This window comes from Bubalus bubalis, chromosome 4 (genome assembly GCF_019923935.1).
Source record: "Bubalus bubalis isolate 160015118507 breed Murrah chromosome 4, NDDB_SH_1, whole genome shotgun sequence".
Taxonomy (NCBI): domain Eukaryota; kingdom Metazoa; phylum Chordata; class Mammalia; order Artiodactyla; family Bovidae; genus Bubalus; species Bubalus bubalis.
The window spans coordinates 122,655,754-122,675,653 of record NC_059160.1 but is presented as its reverse complement, the minus strand read 5'-3'; the positions used below and the strand labels follow the sequence as shown (position 1 = coordinate 122,675,653).

Here is a 19,900-nt window from a genome sequence, read left to right as displayed (position 1 = left end):
GAAGTCTGGTGGGCTACAGTCCATGGGGTCACAAAGAGTCAGACACGACTAAAGCAACTGAGCACAAACAGAGATACTCTCAGGGCCAAGGCAGGCTCTGAACTGGCTCATCTCTGAAGGTTATCTCCTGCATTTTGATTAAAATTCTAGTTCCTATCTTGTCAGATCTTTGAAGCCTTTAAGATATTTTTCAAATATATTTTGTTCATCATTTTTAATTGTTCAATGGGAGGATTCCTTTAAATAATCCAGTTTTGTTCTCAAAAATTGGTATTATGACAGTAGCTATAGACTTGCAGTTTAGTGAAAATAAACTGAATTTTCTGTACAACTTTTGATCCATAAGGAGTCAGTGCAGTATTGACAACTCTCAGGTCCATTTTGGTAGATAACAGTAGCTGTAAAAAAATTCTGAATTTCATAAGGGTCAGCTTTATCCTCCCAGCCCCCAGTCTCACTTCTGGGTAGAGTATCTGCGTGGTTTATCACCCAGGGTGAGATACTTCTGAGAGTGGAAGGGGTGCCGTTCATAATGCTGCCTGGACAACAAGTGTGAAGTGGACATTTTCCAGGCACACAGGTAGTAGGGTCGGACAAAGCAATTTCTGATCTAATTCTCTCTTTGTTTAGATATTTATTAAACCAACGTTTATTGCCCAGCAGGAACACAAGAGTTTGAAAAGCCTGCTCTGTAACCCTGAGGTTTCCTGGCTGTCTGTACTTGGAGATCCTCTCACCAGTATCTTTTCTGAAGGATTTGCTCTGTGCCAACGCAGTCATACCACAGAGCGAGGGGTCTGTTGTCCTCAGTCTGCACGAGACACTGGAAACGCAGCACAGCCAGAGCCGCACCCAGGCTATTAGGGGAAAGCCTCCCTAAGGATCCCCGCTGTGGACTCCTGCATGGGGCTCTCCTGCTCTTGTGCATCTCTAAGAGATTTCATCTGATCCACAGGCATGTGTACCTTTAGTGTCACCAGCAGACCCCCGTTTCAGATGTTAGTGTGGCGGGTATGTCTGAGGACCTTGCAGCAACTGCCTCTGGAGCATGGCTTTTCTTACTGGTGCCGCCAGTCACATGGAGGCCCGGGCGCTGAACTGTTAACTGTTTACCCAGTTCTACTCCCTTTGTGCACGCATGTCAACAGTGATTACAGATACAGTGGTGAGACACCTAAGAAAGTGTGTAAAGATCCCTCACAGGGAAGTGTGTTTCACTGTCCCTCCAGGACAGTGACCCCTGGTTCCTTCCCTCCTTTTCATGCCCTTCCTGTATAAAGCCAGTTGGTATTGTTGGCACAAGGGCAATGAATACTAAAGTATGTCATTGAAATTTCTATTGTGTTTAAATGTGATTTATGTAAAACTGCATAGTATTCCATCAGCAATATAGTTGATAAGGTAAATGAAACATGGTTATTTTTATTATTTGGTCTCTAAGCTTAATGATTGGAGAAGGCAATGGCACCCCACTCCAGTACTCTTGCCTGGAAAATCCCATGGACGGAGGAGCCTGGTAGGCTGCAGTCCATGGGGTCACTAAGAGTCGGACACGACTGAGCGACTTCACTTTCACTTTTCCCTTTCATGCATTGGAGAAGGAAATGGCAACCCACTCCAGTGTTCTTGCCTGGAGAATCCCAGGGATGGGGGAGCCTGGTGGGCTGCCGTCTGTGGGGTCGCACAGAGTCGGACATGACTGACGCGACTTAGCAGCAGCAGGAGCAGCAAGCTTAATGATTGCTTTTCAAACACTTTTTTATTTTTTAAAAAATGTAGTTAAGGATACCTTATAAGGACAATAACATGCTTTTAGATTTAAATCAGAAATTCCTGTAACATCTGTCAATTTCTGACTCTTCATTGTATCCTGTGTTGTGGATGTTTTGATATTCGCTCATTGACCCCTTTAAAGGGGCTCAGAGCTAAGGAGCCTCATCCTGACCATGGTATAGGAAGGAATTGCCTGAGGTTGCAGGTGCTTAAAAAGGTAATTGCTTCTGACAAACAGGAGATACATTCTAAAATCTTTCATAATCAAATCTTTTTATCAGTATCCAAAGAGATGGAATTCAGTATTGCTTTGAATTGTACACTCCCACCCCATTGTTACTGATGGTTGTGTAAAATGGTCCAGTTAATTTCTATTTTGCAGGGAAGAGAATTGCAGCTTGTAGATCAAGTGTATCTGAGGCTTCCCCTTAATAAGGACACCCGTCCATCTGACTCCTTGTTCAGTGCTGTCTATAGTATGTTAGCTTGTCTCAGAGTGAGGAGGACCTCTGTTATCTAATAAAATGCAAAAACAGAACTGGCAGGAGAACATAATACTTCTGACCACCAATATGGAATTTTAAAACTTTGGAGAATATCTATTTAGCAAATTTGGTCTCTTGCTTTAAGGGTCATATTATATGACCCTGTTTGCTTATTGACTCTGTTTCTTAGAGAAAAGAAGTTGTGGGTTTCTTTTTCACATCTGTGAGTTAAGTGAAGAAAAATATTTTTTAAAAAACTAATTAATGGAGTTCATTCTTGATGGAACCAAGCAAAGATAAAGAAAAAAATTTTATATAAAAAGCAATCTAGGTTATGGCTATCAATAAACTGAAGCATATTGTGATTATTTATGAGTCTGGTGGTACCTCTAGATGGAACTTCCTATGCCCCCCTTTTAGGAACCAGTTGCTCAGAGAGTATGTAGGGAAACACAGAGTATCTCCCTGGTGTGGTCCTTGGGGATGACTCACCATCTAAGCACATTTCTTCTTAGCATCTCTGCTTCCCAGGTTTCCCTCCACTTTCTGGTGTAGTCTAGCAATGCTTGGGACGTGGATTCTGGGACCAGGCAGGCCCCCTGTTTTCTGTTATGGATGGAATGTTCACTCCCTTTCTCCCCATTCCTACACTGAAGTCCTAACTTTCAATGTGATAGTATCCAGAAGTGGGGCCTTTGAGATTAATCAGGTTGAGATGAGGCCAAGAGGCTGGAGCCCCCATCATGGGATTAGCATCCTAATAAGAGGAGGGAAAACCAGGACTCTGCCAGCCAGCAAGAGAAGCCACCCCAGTTCCAATCTCCAGAACCTTGAAAACTGAATTCCTATTGTTTAAACCATCCAGTCTAAGGCACATTTGAAGCTCAGCTCTGCCACTGGTTAGGTGGGTAAATCTGGGCAAATGTCTTCCTCATCTCTGTTTCTTAGTTCTCTCATTAGTAAAAATGGCTGTAAAATGAGTTATTTCCTATAAATATGTGTATGTGCACTCACATGCAAGCACACACACAAGCCCACATAGATATTCAGACATATAGTCACACATGCATGCTCATTGGCACCCACACACATAACACCCTTCCTTCATTCCTTAGGGAATGAGCTGTGTTTTCCAGGTGTGGGAGTATTTGAAACTCCAGCTGGCCACTCATGGAGAAGGAAGAGTGTAAAGGTTTTATTCCTCCTTCCTTGCTTTGAGCGGTTCCACTACAAACCTTTCCTGGAAGACAGCCTTGTGATGGAATTCTCAAGTGAGAAATGAGAGGGGAGAGATGGGAGTTCAAGTTCAAGGGGAACGTAAATGAGGCAAATTTGATTGTCCTTAGCTTGGGTTTTCCATCACTATTACTGAAACACTGAGTTAGTACTGGGTTGTGTCCATTTCTGTTTCCGGAATGGAGACAGATATGAGAGTTATGTGTAGCAGCCACTCTTCAAAGTTGGCTGTGTGGTGTTTGGCTCAGATGGTAGATAATCCACCTACAGTGCAGGAGTAAAGTGAAGTAGCTTAGTCATGTCCGACTCTGTGACTCCATGGACTGTAGCCCACCAGGCTCCTCTGTCCATGGGATTCTCCAAGCAAGAATACTGGAATGGGTTGCCATTTCCTTTTCCAGGGGATCTTCCCGACCCAGGGATCGAACTCAGGTCTCCTGCATTGCAGGCAAATGCTTTAACCTCTGAGCCACCAGGGAAGCCCTGGTGCAGGAGACGTGGGTTCAATCACTGGGTCAGGAAGATCCCCTGGAGAAGGGAATTGCAACCTGCTTCAGTATTCTTGCCTGGAAAATCCCATGGACAGAAGAGACTGGCAGGCTACAGTCCATGGGGTCAAAAAGAGTGAACACGACTGAATGACTGACACTTCTTTATCTGAGAGGAGAGTAGTTTGTTTGGCCCTTGAAAGGCTGGGATGTCCTGTAGCCATGTGCCTTCTCATCACCGTCTCTGTGCTGTGTGTCACCCCACCCCTCACGCGTTGCCGGTGGGCACTGGAGGCAGGGAGGACGGCGGCGGGGAGGGCTTAGGCTTTGGTGGTAGAGTGAACCTTGGTGATGGCTGTGAGCAAAATCTAAGTACATGGGCAGATGATTCTGTTTCTTGCTTTGACATACTATTTTCCTGAAAGGTGAACTAGTTTCTAGCATTGAGTGTAAAGCATGAGAACACTTAAAAATGAGGAAATGCTCTTTCTCAACTGACAGAACTTTATAGGATGTTTCGTGGTGACTCTATCCCTGAATGTTCTGGTAGCTACTGGTAGAGCAGTTCTTTTACCCCTGTGCCTACCACTGAATAATAGTTTTCTTATGAAACTGTGTTATAGTTGCATTCTTAACCTTTCTTAAAGTAATGAAGTATAGTATGTCAAAAATGTTGCTTTTCTTCTTCCATTTTTAATGTTAAAATGGCTGCCCCAAAACTCACCAATTTTGATGGGTTTTTTTTTTGCTTATCCATTTTATTTATTTGCTTATTTTAAATATAAATTTATTTATTTTAATTGGAGGCTAATTACTTTACAATATTGTATTGGTTTTGCCATACATCAACATGAATCTGCCACGGGTATACACATGTTCCCCATCCTGAATCCCCCTCCCACATCCCTCCCCGTACCATCCCTCTGGGTCATCCCAGTGCACCAGCCCCAAGCATCCTGTATTCTGCATCTAACCTGGACTGGTGATTCATTTCTTATATGATATTATACATGTTTCAATGCAATTCTCCAAAATCATCCCACCCTCTCCCTCTCCCACAGAGTCCAAAAGACTATTCTATACATATGTGTCTTTTTTGCTGTCTCGCATACAGGGTTATCATTACCCTCTTTCTAAATTCCATATATATGCGTTAGTATACTGTATTGGTGTTTTTCTTTCTGGCTTACTTCACTCTATATAATAGGCTCCAGTTTCATCCACCCCATTAGAACTGATTCAAATTTATTCTTTTTAATGGCTGAGTAATACTCCATTGTGTATATGTACCACAGCTTTCTTATCCATTCATCTGCTGACAGACATCTAGGTTGCTTCCATGTCCTGGATATTATAAACAGTGCTGCGATGAACATTGGGGTACACATGTCTCTTTCAATTCTGGTTTCCTCGGTGTGTATGCCCAGCAGTGGGATTGCTGGGTCGTATGGCAGTTCTATTTCCAGTTTTTAAAGGAATCTCCACACTGTTCTCCATAGTGGCTGTACTAGTTTGCATTCCCACCAACAGTGTAAGAGGGTTCCCTTTTCTCCACACCCTCTCCAGCATTTATTGCTTGTAGACTTTTGGATCGCAGCCATTCTGACTGGCGTGAAATGATACCTCATTGTGGTTTTGATTTGCATTTCTCTGATAATGAGTGATGTTGAGCATCTTTTCATGTGTTTGTTAGCCATCTGTATGTCTTCTTTGGAGAAATGTCTATTTAGCTCTTTGGCCCATTTTTTGATTGGGTCGTTTATTTTTCTGGAATTGAGCTGCAGGAGTTGCTTGTTTATTTTTGAGATTAGTTGTTTGTCAGTTGCTTCATTTGCTATTATTTTCTCGCACTCTGAAGGCTGTCTTTTCACCTTGCTTACAGTTTCCTTTGTTGTGCAGAAGCTTTTAATTTTAATTAGGTCCCATTTGTTTATTTTTGCTTTCATTTCCGATATTCTGGGAGGTGGGTCATAGAGGATCCTGCTGTGATTTATGTCGGAGAGTGTTTTGCCTATGTTCTCCTCTAGGAGTTTTATAGATTCTGGTCTTACATTTAGATCTTTAATCCATTTTGAGTTTGTTTTTGTGTATGGTGTTAGAAAGTGTTCTAGCTTCATTCTTTTACAAGTGGTTGACCAGTTTTCCCAGCACCACTTGTAAAAGAGATTGTCTTTTCTCCATTGTATATTCTTGCCTCCTTTGTCAAAGATGAGGTGTCCATAGGTGTGTGGATTTATCTCTGGGCTTTCTATTTTGTTCCATTGATCTATATTTCTGTCTTGGTGTCATTACCATACTGTCTTGATGACTGTGGCTTTGTAGTAGAGCCTGAAGTCAGACATGTTGACTCCTCCAATTCCATTTTTCTTTCTCAAGATTGCTTTGGCTATTCGAGGTTTTTTTGTATTTCCATACAAACTGTGAAATTATTTGTTCTAGCTCTGAAAAATACCATTGGTAGCTTGATAGGGATTGCATTGAATCTATAGATTGCTTTGGGTGGTATACTCATTTTCACTATATTGATTCTTCCAATCCATGAACATGGTATATTTCTCCATCTATTAGTGTCCTCTTTGATTTCTTTCATCAGTGTTTTATAGTTTTCTATATATAGGTCTTTAGTTTCTTTAGGTAGATACATTCCTAAGTATTTTATTCTTTTCGTTACAATGGTGAATGGAATTGTTTCCTTAATTTCTCTTTCTATTTTCTCATTATTAGTGTATAGGAATGCAAGGGATTTCTGTGTGTTTATTTTGTATCCTGCAACTTTACTATATTCATTGATTAGCTCTAGTAATTTTCTGGTGGAGTCTTTAGGGTAACAGAAGCAGAAGATATTAAGAAAAGATGGCAAGAATACACAGAAGAACTGTACAAAAAAGATCTTCATGACCCAGATAATCATGATGGTGTGATCACTGACCTAGAGCCAGACATCCTGGAATGTGAAGTCAAGTGGGCCTTAGAAAGCATCACTACGAAGAAAGCTAGTGGAGGTGATGGAATTCCAGTTTAGCTGTTTCAAATCCTGAAAAATGATGCTGTGAAAGTGCTGCACTCATTATGCCAGCAAATTTGGAAAACTCAGCAGTGGCCACAGGACTGGAAAAGGTCAGTTTTCATTCTGATCCCAAAGAAAGGCAATGCCAAAGAATGCTCAAACTACCGCACAATTGCACTCATCTCACACGCTAGTAAAGTAATGCTCAAAATTCTCCAAGCCAGGCTTCAGCAATATATGAACTGTGAACTTCCTGATGTTCAAGCTGGTTTTAGAAAAGGCAGAGGAACTAGAGATCAAATTTCCAACATCTGCTGGATCATGGAAAAAGCAAGAGAGTTCCAGAAAAACATCTACTTCTGCTTTATTGACTATGCCAAAGCCTTTGACTGTGTGGATCACAATAAACTGTGGAAAATTCTGAAAGAGATGGGAATACCAGACCACCTGACCTGCCTCTTTCAAAACCTATATGCAGGTCAGGAAGCAACAGTTAGAACTGGACATGGAACAACAGACTGGTTCCAAATAGGAAAAGGATTACATCAAGGCTGTATATTGTCACTCTGCTTATTTAACTTATCTGCAGAGTACATCATGAGAAACGCTGGACTGGAAAAAGCACAAGCTGGAATCAAGATTGCCATGAGAAATATCAATAACCTCAGATATGCAGATGACACCACCCTTATGGCAGAAAGTGAAGAGGAACTAAAAAGCCTCTTGATGAAAGTTAAATAGGAGAGTGAAAAAGTTGGCCTAAAGCTCAACATTCAGAATATGAAGATTATGGCATCCAGTCCCATCACTTCATGGGAAATAGATGGAGAAACAGTGGAAACAGTGTCAGACTTTATTTTTGGGGGGCTCCAAAATCACTGCAGATGGTGACTGTAGCCATACAATTAAAAGACACTTACTCCTTGGAAGGAAAGTTATGACCAACCTAGACAGCATATTCAAAAGCAGAGACATTACTTTGCCAACAAAGGTCCATCTAGTCAAGGCTATGGTTTTTCCTGTGGTCATGTATGGATGTGAGAGTTGGACTGTGAAGAAGGCTGAGCACCGAAGAATTGATGCTTTTGAACTGTGGTGTTGGAGAAGACTGTTTAGAGTCCCTTGGACTGCAAGGAGATCTAACCAGTCCATTCTGAAGGAGATCAGCCCTGGGATTTCTTTGGAAGGAATGATGCTGAAGCTGCAACCCCAGTACTTTGGCCACCTCATGCGAAGAGTTGACTCATTGGAAAAGACTCTGATGCTGGGAGGGATTGGGGGCAAGAGGAGAAGGGGATGACAGAGGATGAGATGGCTGGATGGCATCACTGACTCGATGGATGTGAGTCTGAGTGAACTCCGGGAGTTGGTGATGGACAGGGAGGCCTGGCGTGCTGCGATTCATGGGGTTGCAAAGAGTCGGACACGACTGAGCAACTGAACTGAACTGAACTGATGTAGAGGATCATGTCATCTGCAAACAGTGAGAGTTTTACTTCTTTTCCAATTGGGATTCCTTTTATTTCTTTTTCTGTTCTGATTGCTGTGGCCAAAACTTCCAAAACTGTGTTGAATAGTAGTGAAAGTGGGCACCCTTGTCTTGTTCCTGACTTTAGGGGAAATACTTTCATTTTTCACCATTGAGGATAATGTTTGCTGTGGGTTTGTCATATATAGCTTTTATTATGTTGAGATATGTTCCTTGCATTCCTGCTTTCTGAAGAGTTTTTATCATAAATGGATGTTGAATTTTGTCAAAGGCTTTCTCTGCATATATTGAGATAATCATATGGCTTTTATTTTTCAAAATGTTGATGTGGTGTATTACATTGATTGATTTGCAGATATTGAGGAATCCTTGCATCCCTGATATAAAGCCCACTTGGTCATGATATATGGTCTTTTTAATGTGTTTTGGATTCTGATTGCTAGAATTTTGTTAAGGATTTTTGCATCTATGTTCATCAGTGCTATTGGCCTGTAGTTTTCTTTTTTTGTGGCATCTTTGTCAGGCTTTGGTATTAGGGTGATGGTGGCCTCATAGAATGAGTTTGGAAGTTTACCTTCCTCTGCAATTTTCTGGAAGAGTTTGAGTAGGACAAGTGTTAGCTCTTCTCTAAATTTTTGGTAGAATTCAGCTGTGAAGCCGTCTGGACCTGGGCTTTTGTTTGCTGGAAGCTTTCTGATTACAGTTTCAATTTCCGTGCTTGTGATGGGTCTGTTAAGATTTTCTGTTTCTTCCTGGTCCAGTTTTGGAAAGTTCTACTTTTCTAAGGATTTGTCCATTTTTTCCACGTTGTCCATTTTATTGGCATATGTTTGCTGATAGTAGTCTCTTATGATCCCTTGTATTTCTGTGTTGTCTGTTGTGATCTCTCCATTTTCATTTTTAATTTTATTGATTTGATTTTTCTCCCTTTGTTTCTTGATGAGTCTGGGTAATGGTTTGTCAATTTTATTTATCCTTTCAAAGAACCAGCTTTTGGCTTTGTTGATTTTTGCTATGGTCTCTCTTGTTTCTTTTGCATTTGTTTCTGCCCTAATTTTAAAGATTTCTTTCCTTCTACTAACCCTGAGGTTCTTCATTTCTTCCTTTTCTAGTTGCTTTAGGTGTAAAGTTAGGTTATTTATTTGACTTCTTGTTTCTTGAGGTGTGCCTGTATTGCTATGAACTTTCCCCTTAGCACTGCTTTTACAGTGTCCCACAGGTTTTGGGTTGTTGTGTCTTCATTTTCATTCATTTATATGCATATTTTGATTTCTTTTTTGATTCTTCTGTGATTTTTTGGTTATTCAGCAGCGTGTTGTTCAGCCTCCATATGTTGGAATTTTTAATAGTTTTTCTCCTGTAATTGAGATCTAATCTTAGTGCATTGTGGTCAGAAAAGATACTTGGAATGATTTCAATTTTTTTGAATTTACCAAGGCTAGATTTATGGCCCAGGATGTGATCTATCCTGGAGAAGGTTCCATGTGCGCTTGAGAAAAAGGTGAAATTCATTGTTTTGGGGTGAAATGTCCTATAGATATCAATTAGCTCTAACTGGTCTATTGTATCATTTAAAGTTTGTGTTTCCTTATTAATTTTCTATTTAGTTGATCTATCCATAGTTGTGAGTGGGGATTAAAGTCTCCCACTATTATTGTGTTACTGTTAATTTCCCCTTTCATACTTGTTAGCATTTGTCTTATATATTGCGGTGCTCCTATGTTGGGTGCATATATATTTATAATTGTTATATCTTCTTCTTGGATTGATCCTTTGATCATTATGTAGTGTCCTTCTTTGTCTCTTTTCACAGCCTTTGTTTTAAAGTCTATTTTATCTGATATGAGTATTGCTACTCCTGCTTTCTTTTGGGCTCTCTTTGCGTGGAATATCTTTTTCCAGCCCTTCACTTTCAGTTTGTATGTGTCCCCTGTTTTGAGGTGGGTCTCTTGTAGACAACATATGTAGGGGTCTTATTTTTGTATCCATTCAGCCAGTCTTTGTCTTTTGGTTGGGGCATTCAACCCATTTACGTTTAAGGTAATTATTGATAAGTATGATCCCGTTGCCATTTACTTTTGTTTTGGGTTTGAGTTTATACACCCTTTTTGTGTTTCCTGTCTAAAGAAGATCCTTTAGCATTTGTTGCAGAGCCGGTTTGGTGGTGCTGAATTCTCTCAGCTTTTGCTTATCTGTAAAGGTTTTGATTTCTCCTTCATATTTGAATGAGATCCTTGCTGGGTACAGTAATCTGAGCTGTAGGTTATTTTCTTTCATCACTTTAAGTATGTCCTGCCATTCCCTCCTGGCTTGAAGAGTTTCTATTGAAAAGTCAGCTGTTATCCATATGGGTATCCCTTTGTGTGTTATTTGTTGTTTTTCCCTTGCTGCTTTTAATATTTTTTCTTTGTGTTTGATCTTTGTTAATTTGATTAATATGTGTCTTGGGGTGTTTCACCTTGGGTTTATCCTGTTTGGGACTCTCTGGGTTTCTTGAACTTGGGTGACTATTTCCTTCCCCATTTTAGGCAAGTTTTCAACTATTATCTCAAGTGTTTTCTCATGGTCTTTCTTTTTGTCTTCTTCTTCAGGGACTCCTATGATTCGAATGTTGGGGCATTTAATATTGTCCTGGAGGTCTCTGAGATTGTCCTCATTTCTTTTAATTCCTTTTCCTTTTTTCCTTTCTGATTCATTTATATCTACCATTCTATCTTCTGCTTCACTAATCCTATCTTCTGCCTCCTTTATTCTACTATTTTTTGCCTCCAGAGTGTTTTTGATCTCATTATTGCATTATTCATTATATATTGACTCTTTTTTATTTCTTCTAGGTCCTTGTTAAACTTTTCTTGCATCTTCTCAATCCTTGTCTCCAGGCTATTTATCTGTGATTCCATTTTGATTTCAGGATTTTGGATCATTTCACTATCATTATTCGGAATTCTTTACCAAGTAGATTCCCTATCTCTTCCTCTTTTTTTGGTTTGGTGGGCATTTATCCTGTTCCTTTATCTGCTGAGTATTCCTGTGTCTCTTCATCTTGTTTATAGTGCTGAGTTTGGGGTGGCCTTTCTGTATTCTGGCAGTTTGTGGCGTTCTCTTTATTGTGAAGTTTCGTCGCTGTAGGTGGGGTTGTACAGGTGGCTTGTCAAGGTTTCCTGGCTAGGGAAGCTTGTGTCGGTGTTCTGGTGGATGGAGCTGGATTTCTTCTCTGTGGAGTGCAATGAAGTGTCCAGTAATGAGTTATGAGATGTCAGTGGGTTTGGAGTAACTTTGGGCATCCTATATATTAAAGCTCAGGGCTGTGTTCCTGTGTTGCTGGAGAATTTGCATGGTATGTCTTGCTCTGGAACTTGTTGGCCCTTGGGTGGTGCTTGGTTTCAGTGTAGGTATGGAGGCGTTTGATGAGCTCCTGTCGATTAATGTTCCCTGAAGTCAGGAGTTCTCTGGTGTTCTCAGGATTTGGACCTAAGCCTCCTGCTTCTGGTTTTCAGTCTTATTTTTACTGTAGTCTCAAGATTTCTCCATCTATACAGCACCATTGATAAAACATCTAGGTTAAAGATGAAAAGTTTCTCCATAGTGAGGGACACCCAGAGAGGTTCCCAGAGTTACATGGAGAAGAGAAGAGAGAGGAGGGGGTTAGAGGTGACCCGAATGAGATGAGGTGGAATCAAAAGAGGAGAGAGCAAGCTAGCCAGTAATCACTTCCTTATGTGCGCTCCACAGTCTGAATCGCTCAGAGATGTTCACAGAGTTATACAGAGAAGAGAAGAGGAAGGAAGGAGACAGAGGTGGCCAGGAGGATAAAGGGGGGAAACAAAAGAAGAGAGACAGATCCAGCCAGTAATCAGTTCCCTAAGTGTTCTCCACCATCTGGAACACACAAAGAGATTCAGAGTTGGGTAGAGAAGAGAAAGGGGAGGGAGGAGATAGAGGTGACCTGGTGGAGAAAAAGGAGAGTCCAAAGTGGGAGAGAGGAGTCAAGCCAGTAATCTCACTCCCAAGTAAAAATGAGTACTGAAGATTGGGTTCTTAAAGGTACAAAATTGATAACAAATACCAAAAAGCAAAGATTAAAAATCTACAGTAGAGGTTGGATTTTTAAAAATACAATATTGAAAAGAAGGAAAAAAGTCACAAAAATTATAAAAAGAATATATATATATATATATATATATGAAGTTACCTTTAAAAAATAGGGTCTTTTTTTGCAAAGTAATAGTAGGTTATAAAAATGAAAAGTAAAGGAATAATAGAGGACTTAAAATTTTTTTTTAATTACAAAAAAAAGAATGATAGTAAAAATATATCTAGAACTTTCTCTGGTGTTGTTATGGGCAGTGTGGGGTCAGTTCATTTTCGGATAGTTCCTTGGTCCGGCTTATATTTCTCAAGATTTATAGGCCCTTTCCTATGTAGTCTGTACTAACTACAGGGTTTTAATCTATTGCACCTGTCACTTCCAAGGAGGTTCCCTCTGTTTTAGCTTCTTCTGTTTACTGGTCTCTTCAGTGTCTGATTTCTGCCCTGACACAAGAGGGGCTGTGGTGAACACTTTTTTAAGCTCACTTGTTCAGTCACGCTGTGGGGAGGGAGGGGGGCTGCAAACAAATAACACTGGTGTGTGTTTGCAGTGTCTTAGCCACACTGGACCTGCCCTCGCTCAGGGCACATGTGTCCTTCCTGCCCACACTGCTCAGCCTCTATGTTGCTCTGCCAGGAACTGTCCGAGGCCGGCCCTGGCCTGCATGCACCTCCCAATTCTAAGCCACTCAGGTTCAGGCACTCAGGAAGTCCTCAGAGGCGCAGACTCAGTTGGACCTGCACTTTGTGCCCTTTCCAGGTCCGAGCAGCTCAGGTGATGAAGTGTTTGACGAGCGCAGTCACTGCGACTTATCACCTCCCCTGTCCCTGACGCGCGGTTTTCTGGGTGTACAACCGTGGCACCTTCTCAGGCAGATGTTGAGTGTCCAGAACCCCAAGAAGTCTTAGTTAGCAAAGAAGCCTGCTTGCAGTTTGGTAGATTATGTCTCTCTAGGGCTGAGATTGCCCGCTTCTGGCTCTGGCTGCCTGTCCCTGGAGGAGGTGCAGCCGACTAGCTCTGTGCAGTCCTTTGTTCTGTGAGTGGGCCTGGCGGTGTCTTAAGTTAGGGCTTTTCATGTGGTAGCTATCCCACAGTCTGGTTTGCTAGCCCAAGTTAGTTCCCTCAGATTGCCCTCAGGGCATTCAGGCCTGGTCCTTACTCTAAGCAATGCAGCCCACGCCTCCATGCCCAGGCTCTGCTTGCTAGTGGCGGGTGCAGGCGTCTGTGCTGTTTCTCCACTGGGGGAGTTATCGTTGGGCTCGTAATCTGTGGGGTTTAATTATTTATTTATTTTTCCTCCCAGTTATGTTGCCCTCTGTGGTTCCAAGGCTCACCACAGACTTGGCAGTGAGAGTGTTTCCTGGTGTTTGGAAACCTCTCTTTTTAAGACTCCCTTCCCGGGACGGAGCTCTGTCCCTACCTCTTTTGTCTCTTTTTTTGTCTTTTATATTTTCTCCTACCTCCTTTAGAAGACAATGGGCTGCTTTTCTGGGTGCCTGATGTCCTCTGCCGGCACTCAGAAATTGTTTTGTGGAATTGACTCAGCGTTTAAATGTTTTTTTGATGAATTTGTGGGGGAGAAAGTGGTGTCCCCGTCCTATTCCTCCACCATCTTAGGACCGCCCCCTGATGTTTTTTTTAAATGCACACTGATATGACAATATACAGTACAATCTAAGAAAATGATTTCAAATGAGGTTAAAGGACAACTAAGTGCTACTAGAGCCATCCTACAGAAAAAAATCAAACGGACTTTTTGGCCAACCCAATATATTGGCACACAGGTTAAGGTAGGGGAAATTTCGTCACTGAAAATTTAAAATGCATCAAAAATAAATAAAACTTCAGTTCAGTTCAGTTCAGTTGCTCAGTCGTGTCCAACTCTGTGACACTGTGGACTGCAGCACACCAGGCCTCCCTGTCCATCACCAACTCCCGGAGCTTACTCAAACTCATGTCCATTGAGTCAGTGATGCCATCCAACTATTTCATCCTCTGTCATCCCCTTCTCCTCCTGCCTTCAATCTTTCCCAGCATCAGGGTCTTTTCAAATGAGTCGATTCTTTGCATCAGGTGGCCAAAGTATTGGAGTTTCAGCTTCATCATCAGTCCTTCCAATGAATATTCAGGACTGACTTCCTTTAGGATGGACTGATTGGATCTCCTTGCAATCCAAGGGATTCCCAAGAGTCTTCTCCAACACCACAGTTCAAAAGCATCAATTCTTCAGTGCTCATCTTTCTGTATTGTCCAACTCTCACGTCCATACGTGACTACTGGAAAAACCATAGCTTTAACCGGATGGACCTTTGTTGGCAAAGTGATGCCTCTGCTTTTTAATATGCTGTCTAGGTTGGTCATAGCTTTTCTTCCAAAGCGCAAGCGTTTTTTAATTTCCTGGCTGTAGTCACCATCTGCAGTGATTTTGGAGCCCAAGAAAATAAAGTCTGTCAGTGTTTCCACTGTTTACCCATCTATTTGCCATGAAGTGATGGGACCAGATGCCATGATCTTAGTTTTCTGAATGTTGAGTTTTAAGCCAACTTTTTTGCTCTTCTCTTTCACTTTCATCAAGAGGCTCTTTAGTTCTTCTTCATTTCTGCCATAAGGGTGGTGTCATTTGCATACCTGAGGTTATTGATATTTCTCCCAGCAATCTTGATTCCAGCTTGTTTTTCATCTAGCCCAGTGTTTCTTGTGATGTACTATGCGTATAAGTTAAATAAGCAGGATGACAATATACAGCCTTGACGTACTCCTTTTCCTATTTGGAATCAGTCTGTTGTTCCATGTCCAGTTCTAACTGTTGCTCCCTGATCTGCATACAGATTTCTCAAATTGCAGGTCAGGTGGTCAGTTATTCCCATCTCTTGAAGAATTTTCCAGTTTGTTGTTATCCACACATTCGAAGGCTTTGGCATAGTCAATAAAGCAGAAGTAGATGCTTTTCTGGAACTCTCTTGCTTTTTCAGTGATCCAGCAGTTGTTTGCAATTTGATCTCCTGTTCCTCTGTCTTTTCTAAATCCAGCTTAACATCTGGAAGTTCATGGTTCATGTACTATTGAAGCCTGACTTGGAGAATTTTGAGCATTCCTTTGCTAGCGTGTGAGATGAGTGTAATCGTGTGGTAGTTTGAGCATTCTTTGGTATTGCCTTTCTTTGGGATCAGAATGAAAACTGACCTTTTCCAGTCCTGTGGCCACTGCTGAGTTTTCCAAATTTGCTGGCATATTGAGTGCAGCACTTTCACAGCATCATCTTTTAGGATTTGAAATAGCTCAAATGGAATCTATCACCTGGTACTAGCTTTATTCATAGCGATGCTTCTTAAGGCCCACTTGACTTCACATTCCAGGATGTCTGGCTCTAGGTGAGTGATCACACCATCATGATTATCTGGGTCATGAAGGTCTTTTTTGTATAGTTCTTCTATGTATTCTTGCCACCTCTTCTTAATATCTTCTGCTTCTAAATAAAACCTAGGTATAACAAAGTATTTCAGAAAGGCTGATGTATGAAGGGAAGTGAAATTAGGCCCAACACATGTGAATCAAAAAAGCAAGAGTTATGATCTTGATATGAGACAACTTAAAATTCAGGCCAGGAACATTATGTGAACAACAACAAAACAATGAAAACATATTCCTAATACTAACAGCTATAATTCACAATGAAATTATAATAGATTTGAATTCATGTCCCTCTAAATACAGGTGCAACTACATAAGAAAGAAACTATGTAATAATTACAAGGAGAGACAGGCACATTAATAAGAGTTACTTTAAACCACTTTGGTCAAAACAGATCAAGAGGGAAAATACAAATAAGGAAGGATTTAGAATATATAAACAGAAAAGATTATATCATATATACATATTATATATGTATTCTCAAGGTACATGAACTATTTAGGACTATTGACTATTCTCAAGGTACATGAACTATTTAGGACTATTGACTATTAAGTCGCAACAAAAATGTCAAACAATGTCATAACACAAACTTATTTCCTCATCTCATACAGTAAACTATTAATGGATTAAAAAAAAAGTTGTGAACTTATAGCCTATGACGGAGAAAATCAAAGTTTACACACTGAAACTTGGCATGTTCCTTTCATTGTATTACAGATGGTTTTGACTAAAAACTTGGGTCTCACAAAAACTTTTTCCAAAATATTTATATGTACAAAAATCTAAAGAACACACATATTTTTCATGATACACTTAGAATAATTGTGGTTTACTCAACATGTCGTTAATATGTATAAAATGTGGTGGGCTGGTTTATGTGTGTGTTGAGTCATGCTTGGTCATTTGTTCAGTTATGAAGGTTTTCTGTTTTCTCTGTTGATATATATATTTGTATGTAAGGGTTATTTTGATAGCTCATGGTCCGGAGGAATAAAATAACCGATAATCATGGAGGACATATAGGATTTCTCTTATGTGATTGCTTTTAGCTAATTAATTTGACTGCCTCAGGTCTCAGGTGCGATGCACAGAAGCTTCACTTTATCATGCAGCATCTCTTATTGCAGCTCACAGACTCTAGTGGTGGTGCGTGGACTCAGTAGCTGCAGCTTAGTTGCCCCGTGGCATATGGGACTTTAGTTCCTGGATCAAGGATCAAACCCATGTCCTCTGCGTTGGCATGTGGATTCTTTATCACTGGACCAACAGGGAAGTCCTTCTAATGTGACTTTAATGCATAAAATGTTGCTTCTAAAAAAGATACAAGCTTTTCAAATATAATATGGCACTGCCTCTGTTCTAATCCATCCCTTGTTGTTTCTGAGCTTTAACTCCTCATAGCCAGCTGTATGGGGGAGGGAAAGCCCTGCTGGAGTCGCATCCTCCTGGCCCAGCAGGACCAAGCTCACAGCTTGACTCTGGTGGAGGAGACTATGGTCTCTGCTTCTCCCACTCCCCTCTGCCTTTATTACTTTAAGTATCCAGTGCTTTCATCACTTCTGAAGCTGCAACACTCCTCTAATTGAGTTAATGGATCAAGATGCACTTACCCTTCTCATGGCTTGTAAAATTTTTTTTAAAGAACTTTTTATTGTCAGAGCTCTTAACATCCTTGATCACTGGCAATCCATGCAAACTGTGAAACAGAAGACAGGCATCAGTGTGAAGAAAGCTTCAGGTGGAACAATCAGGTGGAGAAGAGGTTTAACCCTCCTTGGGTACCATGAATTTTCCCTACAGCTAGATCAACCATCATGTAATATAATACAAGTTCTAAGTCTCATCTCTCCCCTTCCCCACACAGTTCCAGTTGAGGGTGCTCTATAAACAATGCATGTTTCTTGAAGATCTCATCCAAAGAAATGAACTTTCTCCATCGTCCACACCTACTGCCTCGCTGAACAGACACCTTTACCAATTTCAAAACTATAAGCAAAGAATTATCCTTTGATTATTACAATTTATAGGGTTGTAACAGGAAATGCACCTGTTTCCATATTGTCTATCAATTTAGTGATTAGATATAACCTTTGCCAAATGTCTTTAGATAAATTGGCAGATGTGTGCATTTATTGGCATAAAACCAGGATGTGGCAGTAACATGAGTGTGTTGCCTATTTTTCTGGTATTAAGCAGATTTTTCACATTTATTCAGGTGAGTCATGAAAGAGACAGACTGTGGGTTTCTCTCTGCCGTGGGGGCCTGTTGGGGTTTGTGTTTGTGGCGAGTGTGAAAGCTGCGACACCTGGCAGCTGCCGCATCGACGTTCCCAGCTCAGCTCAGCCTTGTCGATGGGGAGCAGCTGCGGTGAAGGCAGAGCGCCCCTGCTGCCTGCAGGGCATGAAGTCTGCTCTGTGGGTGGGCACTGTTGTTTGAGGTGGTCGGACACTTTTCACAGCTGGTTTATGGCAATTTATACTTTCTGTTTTGTCTTTTTCACACAGCTGTGGTGAACTTGGACAATTCTGTGGTTGACCTGGAGACCCTTCAAGCTCTCTATGAGAATGTGAGTAACAGGAGGTTTTCTGTGTGAGAATGTGACACGCACAGTTCCTGTCAATGTCCGCCTCTGGCCTCACTGCCTCCATGTCCTCTGAGGAAGTTTGATATGGGGGCACTGAATTTACATAAGTCTGGATTTGTTAAAATGTATACTTTCTAGAAATATTTTGAATGAATGAATGGTCTCAAAGTTTTAAAAATTGTGATTCAAAGCATGTTGTATGTGCGGTCTTTCAGATTCCTTCTTTTGAAATATAATCAATGCTTAGGCAGAGGGTAATTTGAGAGGAACATTGTGTGATGTGCTAATGCATTTACTCTTGATATGAAAACCCTCAGTAGCTGCTATTATTGCCCTATTTTACAGATGAGGAAACTTGGCAGAGAGAGTCCACACCACCTGCCCAAGTCACACATGCTGTGTTGTGGTGAGGTGGGATGTGGTTTCATTCTGTCTCTGTTTCTCTGTCTGCCACAGTTTCCTTCACTGAGCGTCAGGACATGGTATCTTTCTCCTGGTACCACTTTCTCTTAGAAAGGTGGCCAGAAACCGGCATGAGGAGAACGGACCAGGGCACGTGCTCTGGGAAAGTGCAGTCTGGTGTTGGGGGGGGTGGGTTGCGGCGGGTGCTGTGTGAAATGACTTTTGCTAGGGCTTAGCATTAAATAACATTGATTCATGTAGTAAGAAAGCGATTCTCTCTTCATTGTGCTTGATTGAATCTAGGAAAGTCTCAGTGTGGCCATGTTTTCTTCCTTGGTTTCTATTCTTGCCTGTGGTCTGCCTGGTATTTAAGCCTCTGTGATTAAATGGGGCCTGATTTGGTTGGTCCTGAGCTTTGCTGACCCTCTTCCTCAACTGTTCCCTTGAGGACAGTGTGTTCCAACTGGGTGTCTGTCCTTAGATTCCATACTTTTAAAGCACATGTCCACATGATGTCCCTGTGAGGCCAGGACCTTCATGGGCAGGTATTTCTCATGAGGCATCACCCAGTCCATGGGTGAAATACACAGCTGTGGTGAACGCAGTGCTGGCACTGGTGCCCACTGTGGGCACAGGCGTGTGACTCATTAATGAACTGGAGAGGAAGGCGTGAGTGTTTTGTTGCCTGGTGGTCACTACATGACGGAAAACTTGGAAAAAATGGAACTGTTTAGCGGTATACAGAGCTTTCATTTCCCTCATCCTTCCTGCCAACCCTCTGTCAACCAAGAACCAGGTGTAAGAAACAAGGAAACACCAGGGAGAACAATGTCTTCAGCGGGTTGTAACCATGTCAGATTTCATTGGTGTATGTGTAACTGTAGCTCGTGCACATATTCCATGCACTTATGTACCTGTCTTTCTGCAGAT

General features: G+C 41.4%; 1 protein-coding gene across 6 annotated transcripts in view; it reads left to right on the top strand.

Moving 5' to 3' along the window:
* Positions 1–19,900, top strand: part of FMN2 (formin 2) — a 337,046-nt gene that overhangs the window by 173,897 nt on the left and 143,249 nt on the right. For all 6 annotated transcript variants that reach the window (XM_045165501.1, XM_045165507.1, XM_045165503.1 and 3 more), the window contains exon 7: positions 18,489–18,550. In XM_045165501.1, coding sequence (XP_045021436.1) covers positions 18,489–18,550 — 62 coding nt within the window. The remainder of the gene's footprint in view (positions 1–18,488; positions 18,551–19,900) is intronic.